At 45.5% G+C, this 7,355-nt stretch overlaps 1 protein-coding gene across 1 annotated transcript; it reads right to left on the reverse strand.

The window, feature by feature from the left end:
* Nucleotides 1-1,055: 1,055 nt before the first annotated feature.
* ATP5IF1 (ATP synthase inhibitory factor subunit 1) lies at nt 1,056-4,407 on the reverse strand. Its single transcript, XM_049775214.1, is given in 5 exon segments — nt 1,056-1,236; nt 1,238-1,316; nt 4,088-4,179; nt 4,263-4,289; nt 4,291-4,407. Coding segments are annotated over 5 exon segments (330 nt in total). The 5' UTR covers nt 4,351-4,407; the 3' UTR covers nt 1,056-1,164.
* Nucleotides 4,408-7,355: the final 2,948 nt, after the last annotated feature.

The raw sequence follows: 7,355 nt of genomic DNA on the forward strand, positions 1-7,355 counted from the left end.
CCTTTAGGCATTATGGTTTGCAACAGTTACTTTAGGGGTATCAAGGATATCCCTTTACTTTCTTTCATGGTCTTTTTTTTTTTTTGGTTTTTGGGCCACACCCAGTGACACTTGGGTTATTCCTGGCTATGCGCTCAGAAATCGCTCCTGGTTTGGGGGACCATATGGGACTGAGGGATGGAACCACAGTCCATCCTAGGCTAGTGTGGGAAAGGGGCAGATGCCTCACTGACTGCGCCACCACTCCAGCTCGGAAGTGCTTTTCTATTTATAGCAATCATTCCTTTTTTGTTTTCTTGGCTGTTTCTGACTTTTATGCCTTAGATCAGGGGTCTCAAACTCAATTTACCTGGGGGCCGCAGGAGGCAAAGTCGGGGTGATCCTTGAGTGCAAGTCAGTAGTAAGCCTTGAAAATTAGGAGTGTGACCCCAAAACAACTAAAACAAAACAAAAACAAAACAAAAAAAAAGTGGGGGCCGGGAAGGTGGCGCTAGAGGTAAGGTGTCTGTCTTGCAAGCCAGGCTAGCATAGGACGTAGGACGGACCGCAGTTTGGTCCCCCCCAAGCCAGGGGCGATTTCTGAGCGCATCAGCCAGAGTAATCCCCTGAGCCTCAAAATTGGGTGTGGCCCCCCCAAAAAAACAAAGATTCCTCTAGGGCAGGGCCACAATACGTTGTATGGAGGGCCCATTTGCAGCCCACAAGCGTACGCTCAGGGGTTACTCCTGGCCTCTGTGCTCAGAAATTGCTCTGGCAGGCTCAGGGGACCATATGGATGCCGGGAATCAAACCACCCACAAGGAAACCACTGTTGGTCCCTGGGTTGGCTGCATGCAAGGTAAATGCCCTCCCACTGTGCTATCTCTCCGGCCCCAGATTAAGGGCCTTCTCTTTTTCCTATGTCATTCTCCCAGGACCTTGCAACACACATACACATTTTGTTTTAAACTAAGTTCCCTATTCCAGTCCATTCAATTTCATTTTAGCAGTTTTAGAAGTTATATTCTCCACCCCTGCCCTTTTCTAGATTAGGCACATTAGACAGAATCATAAGTAAGATTTATTGTAATCTGTGATAATACATATCAATATAGAAGTAAACCATAACTTGTACATAGAATGGGGACAATGATTTGTAGCCATTCTACAAGGAACTGTGAGCACTTAGTCATCATCATCATGTTTTTTCAACATGTGAATCTTCTTCTTGTGCCGCTCAATTTCTTTCTGCAGACGCCTCAATCTCCTTCTTATGAATATCAATCTCGTCTTCATGGTGCTGCTTCAAGGCTGCCAGCTGTTCTTTGGATCGCGCTCTACAAGAACACAGTGGCTCTGGGTTTAATCCCAATCCTTTGCCCTCAAGAAATCCCCAACATGGGCCGGGCGGTGGCGCTGGAGGTAAAGTGCCTGCCTTACCTGCGCTTGCCTTGGAAGGACCGCGGTTCGATCCCCCGGCATGCCATATGGTCCCCCAGCCAGGAGCGACTTCTGAGCGCATAGCCAGGAGGAACCCCTGAGGCGTCACCGGGTGTGGCCCAAAAACAAAAACAAAAAAAACAAAACAAAACAAAAAAAAAAAAAAAGAAATCCCCAACATAACCCACAATAGCTATCTATGGGGCAAAGATCCCAATCCCAGTGGGAGTCTGACTAGTCATCTTCTACACCCTTCAGGCCTCACTAAAGAAAGAATATTCCACCAATATATAGCCAAATTGGGCAAGAGAGAAACAACAGAGGTTCAGGCGCTTGCCTTTTTTGCGTCCATCCTTAACACCATATATTTTACCCTGAGTACCACCAGGAGTAACCCCTGAGCAAAGTCAGATATGCCTCTTTCCCAACCAAAAAAAAAAAAAAAAAGAGAGAGAGAGATGGTTAAATTGCTTGTTTTTGGGGCCATACCCAGAGATGCCTCAAGGCCTTTACTCCTGGCTCTGTGCTCAGGAATAATTCCTGAAGTATTCGGGATCATTTGGAATGCAGGGATTGAACCCTGTTAAGCTGCAAATATCTGTTGTACTCTCTCAGTTCCCGTAACTAAAATAATTCTACCTTCTAGAATTTTTAGTTCTTTGGAGCAGAAAACTCCAGAGCCCTGTGACATAAATTCTTAAGATCTACAATACTATTTAAAAAAGGGGATGGGGGGATTGTTGTTCTGGGGAAACATCTGGCAGAGCAATAGGAACTCTTCCTGTCTATTGCCTGGGGTGGGGATTGCCTCTCCCTATAGTGCCCAAGGAAGTATGTGGGTCCCCTAATGGGGGACCATGCACCAGGAATTAAACTTGGCACTCCTAGGTGCAAAGCATATACTTCAGATCTTGTTTTGGCTTTTGGTTTTTGGGCCACACCCGTTGGTTTGATGCTCAGGGCTACTCCTGGCTATGCGCTCAGAAATCGCCCCTCGGCTTGAGGGGACATATGGGATGTCAGGGATCGAACCGCTGTCCGTCTACACTAGCGCTTGCTTACCTCTAGCGCCACTTTCCCGGCCCCCAAGATCTTTGAGATACTCTCAAGCTTTCTGTATGGCAGTAAATTCTTATGAATAAGCAAAAGTAGACAGACTTCTTTTGCCTGGTTCAAAGGACTAGAGCATATACTTTGTATGTTGAATCCCCCTGGTTAGAACCTAGCACTGCATTGTCCCAAGTACAAACCAGCCTCAGCCCCTACAAGTTGGGAGTAGCCTCTGAACATTGCAAAAAGTAGCTCCAAAACAAACAAAAAAGGAGAAAGAGAAGATCAATTAATTGCTCCAAGTTGTAGTTAGAAACCAATTAAATATGTGTAGGGGTCTTGCTTGAAAACAGACCCCCCCCACACCCAAAAAACCCAAAAAGAACTGAGTCAGAGAAGATAAGGAAGGTTAAAGCCTTGCATGCAGCCAACTAGGATTCATCCAAATCCCTTGATGGTATATGGTTCCAATCCCTGCCAGGAATGATCCCTGAATGCAGAGCCAGGAGTAACCTGAGCACTGCCATCATGTATCAACAAAACAAAAACAAAAATAAATAGACCCAGCCTACTCCAAAGGTTCAAAATATTTTTTGGGGGGCCATACATGGCCAGATAGTAGAGTCCCTACTGCTATACTATTATCTCACAGGACTTTTGCATACTGAGTTTTTTTTTAAGGGGAAGGGGAGGGTCACACTTCAGTGCTTGAGAACTGGAGGGGATGGGAGTCCACAATGGTAGAATTGGGGATCAAACAGCTTCCTGTATGCAAGAAATGAGCTCCAGCTATAGAACTGAGCTATTTGCTATCTCTCCAGTTCCCATTTACACACACAGGAGAGAGAGAGAACTTAATCTAGGTCCAGAACTAGGCAGGAAGGCTGGTTAGACTGGGTTGGGCTTCTCTGAGTGGGATGGGGCAAGGGCTACAGTTGGGGCAGGGTCAAAATGTTTCAGGAAGGAGGAAATCTCAAAGAACTTCAGGCACCAGGGCCTATGATCATCCCACTTGTGCGGCTCAACTGGACACCCATAGATGTATAGAGATGGGTGAAAAGGGCTCGTCAAGGCATCCATCTATGCAAGGCACTGAAAAGCTATATAGCTTTTTGGGATAAAAACTGGAGAAAAATGTCTGGGTTTGTAATAGGTGGATGAGGGCCGAGGAAATACTGAAAGGTCAGACCTACAACTTGAGAGGAGGTCAGGAGGAGGTTCCAATGATCTGGGAAGAATCCACAGCTGGGGGTGGGCAATGATTCAGCAAGAACTGAGTGATTCCTGGATTTGAGTCTTTTGGAAATAGATAAGCCTGGGCCCTCATCCTAGTGGAAAAATAAATTGGGTCCAGGGTCCCCTGAAAAATTTTGGAATACTCTTATGGTAGCAACATTAGGTCCTTCAGGTGTGGTCCAAGCCCCACCCCCCCAAAAAAAGCTTTTTTACTTAATTATTTTTTGTTTTGGAGTCACAGCAGTGCTCTGGGGAATCCATCCACCAGCAAGGGACCCCGGAGGGGCTCAAGCCCCTTACTGGAATTCAGAAAGGGGCAGGGCCGAGAAGGGAGTTAGCGATCTTGTGGGGGGGGGGGCCTGGGGACCCCAGTGGGCCTCACCGAAAGTAGCGCTCCTCTTCAGCCTTTTCTCTCTTGGCGAAGGCCCCACCGCCCCTCTCGGATGGAGCCGCCGTGGGAGTCGTATTTACAGGCTGGAGAGAAGAGAAAGGGACGTTAACAAAAGGTGGCAGAGACCCACGCTAAGGCTGGCGTGGCTCACACGGCCGTGGCGTACCTGATCGGACTTGAATCCTCGGGCTTGCCAGGCCCCTCACGCCGCACACGCCGAGCCGCACCTGGGCCGCCAACGCCGGAGCTGCCATTGCTCGCTGCAGCACCTAAGTCAGTTACTGGCGCAGGCGTCGCAGCATCTCTTAGGCGCTAACGGCGGTGATGGCCGGCAGCCAATCTTTTCGACGGAGGGGCGGGACGTTGCACGAAGTAGCGAATCACGATGAGGAGGAGGGCGGGACTTCTGTGTTTCCGAGCGAATCCCGAGCGAGAGGCAGGTCTAGCCTTTGGGGAGGCCCAGAACTCCGTCGTTAAATAATTGGACTGTATTGGAGAGTAATCATGGGAAAGGGTCTGAAACGTTTTTGCTCTTGGACTCGTTAGAATGATCTGCGGAGTTCATCCCGATCTCTCAGTTTCAATCCAAAGGTTTTGTTTGGTTTCGTTTTGGTTTTTTTTTTTTGGGGGGTGGGGAGGGACTGAGTGCCACACCCTGCTGCTGCTGGCCTGTAAAGTTTATTAAACAAGCACAAGAAGCCTTCCCTTTCTTGGACTAGTAGCACCCAACAGAGGAGTTTTAAAAAGGGTCAGGGAGATCGCACCATAAGGGCCTTTGACTTGACCTGGGTTCGATCTCAGGTATCCCAGATGGTCCCCAGAGGCTGCCAAGAGTGATGCCTGAGCTCAAAGCCAGGAGTAATTCCTGAGTACCGCTGGTGTGGCCCCAAAATCAAACAAAAAATGATGGGTAACATAGGAATGTACAGGGGGTGTATTGTCGAGGATAACCTCATTTAGTTTAGGGTCGTGGGGAATTTTTTGCTGGAAGCAGTGCTTAAGCTTACTCCATGCTCTGGAAATTATATGGGGTGTCTTGGGATTGGACACTGGTCATTACACAAGACAAATGCCCCACTTGCTCTACTATCTCTTCCAGTGACCATAGTTATTTTATTGTAACTTCCTGTTTTGGTCTCTCTTTGCTCTTTTCCTTCTTTTCTTCCTCATTCCCTTCTTTATTCTTTTTCTTTTCTCAGTGCCAGGATAAAAGGCAGATATTTTTGTTATTATTTTGTTTTCTGCTTTTGGGTACTTACTATTGACTGTGTGCCCAGGGATAATTTCCTAACAGGTCTTCTGGGACTATGGTGGGCCAGGAATCGATGCCAGTCAGAGCATGCAAGGCAAATATCCTGCCTGCTGTACTATATACTTTCAGCCCCAGAACCCTGATCTTTTGCAAGCAAACGTGCATTTTATCACTGAACCACCTCTGGCCCACTCCTTGCCACCTCTCTTCACCTTTTGAAATTCACAGGGATTTGATCCACTAGATACTGGAATTTTAGTTTGTACAATGTATTGATGTATTATTGAATGGGTGTGATACTAAACTTTCATTGTGCAATTAAGTTCAAAGAAGCCTAGGTTAAAGGCTAGGAAAAACTACTTTAATTTTTTTTCTTCAGCCATTTAATTAAATGTGAAAAAAATAATAGTGTTTACTTTCAGGAAGTTTGGCCTTTGTAAACATATATATATGTTTATATACAATATAAATATATAATTGTATATAAACTATATTGTATATAAATCTGTCAGCATAATAACATAATCAGTAACAAGGTGGGGGGAGGAAAATGTGTGTTTTAGGGCCACATCCGGCCCTATATATATATATATATACAATATATATGTATATATATACACATATATACTGTTATATATTGTATATATATATGTTTTGGGGGCCACATCTGGTGATGCTCAAGGGTTACTCCTGGCTCTGTGCTCAGAAATAGCTCCTGGAAGGCTCTGTGGACTATATGAGATGCCAGGGATTGAACTTGGGTTGGTCCCAGGTTGGTCTTGTGCAAGGCAAACACTCTACTTGCTGTGCTGTCACTCTGGCCTGGAGAGTCGACTGGCTATATTAACTATTTTATTTGGCTGTACTAAATTTAGGGCAGGGAAAGCTTTTATGGATTTTGTAGTTATACTCACACTTGCTCAGGCTATATTCCTGGCTCTATGCTCAGTAGTGACCCCTGGTCATGTTGGAAGTGGGGTGTGGGATGGATGGTAAGGTACAAGAGTGTGATACCGGTGTTTTGAACCCAGATGGCTGGATGAAGGAAAGTGCCTTACCCAGGTACTATCTCTCTTAGTACCAGATTACCTGTTTTATTTATTAAATTATATTTATTGTATTGTTGGTGTGGAGATTGGGGCACACTCAGCATCAGGATTTATTCCTGGCTCTGTGTTCAGGTGTCCTTCCTAGAGGTTCTTAGGGGGCTATATATAGTGACTAGATCAAACTAGAGGGACTGCATGCAAGGCAAATACTTTAACTCCTGTGATAGCTCTCCAGTACTCTGAATTACTTTTTATTAATCATCTTATGGGTAATAACTCAGTATATGTGAGGTCCTGGGTTTGGGTTCCTGCACTGCAAAAGTAAAAATAAGAGTCACAGATAGCAGATAAGATGCATATAGCTAACCTGGGTTCAATTTCTGGCACGCAACACAGCCCCCGGCAGCACTGCCAAGAGTGATTCCTGAGCACTGGATGTGGCCCTAAAACTAAAACAAAACAAAAACATATTTTTCTCCCCCACTTTGTTATTGATTATGTTATTATGCTGACAGATTTGTATGCACTCCTGGAAGCAGTGGTTGCGTTTTTCTTTAGTTTCAGTCTTAGTAAAGGCACACAAGATAATGGCTGTGGCCTGACCAGAAGTCACTTTCAGAGTCAGGGCTCAGAGACAGGATAGCTGTCAGCTTCCAACTGTGAGAACACAGGGGATTTGAACTTGTGACATATGCTTGCAAGGCAGGTTGATCTGAGCCATTGCACTGTTCCTCTAGTGCTTTTAAAATTTTGGTTTGAGGGGGTCAAACTCAAGGCTTCACACATACAAAGCAAGTACTTTACCTGTGAACTGTACTCTCAGCTTTCCATTAATCATTTTTAGTTGTACATATACATATACAAGTACATGTACATATACAACCCTTCCGCTGCGCTATCACTCTGGCCCCAAGTCTTGTATGAATTAAATGGGATAAAATGTCACCAAGACACATTT

Source organism: Suncus etruscus, chromosome 6 (genome assembly GCF_024139225.1).
Source record: "Suncus etruscus isolate mSunEtr1 chromosome 6, mSunEtr1.pri.cur, whole genome shotgun sequence".
NCBI classification, from domain to species: domain Eukaryota; kingdom Metazoa; phylum Chordata; class Mammalia; order Eulipotyphla; family Soricidae; genus Suncus; species Suncus etruscus.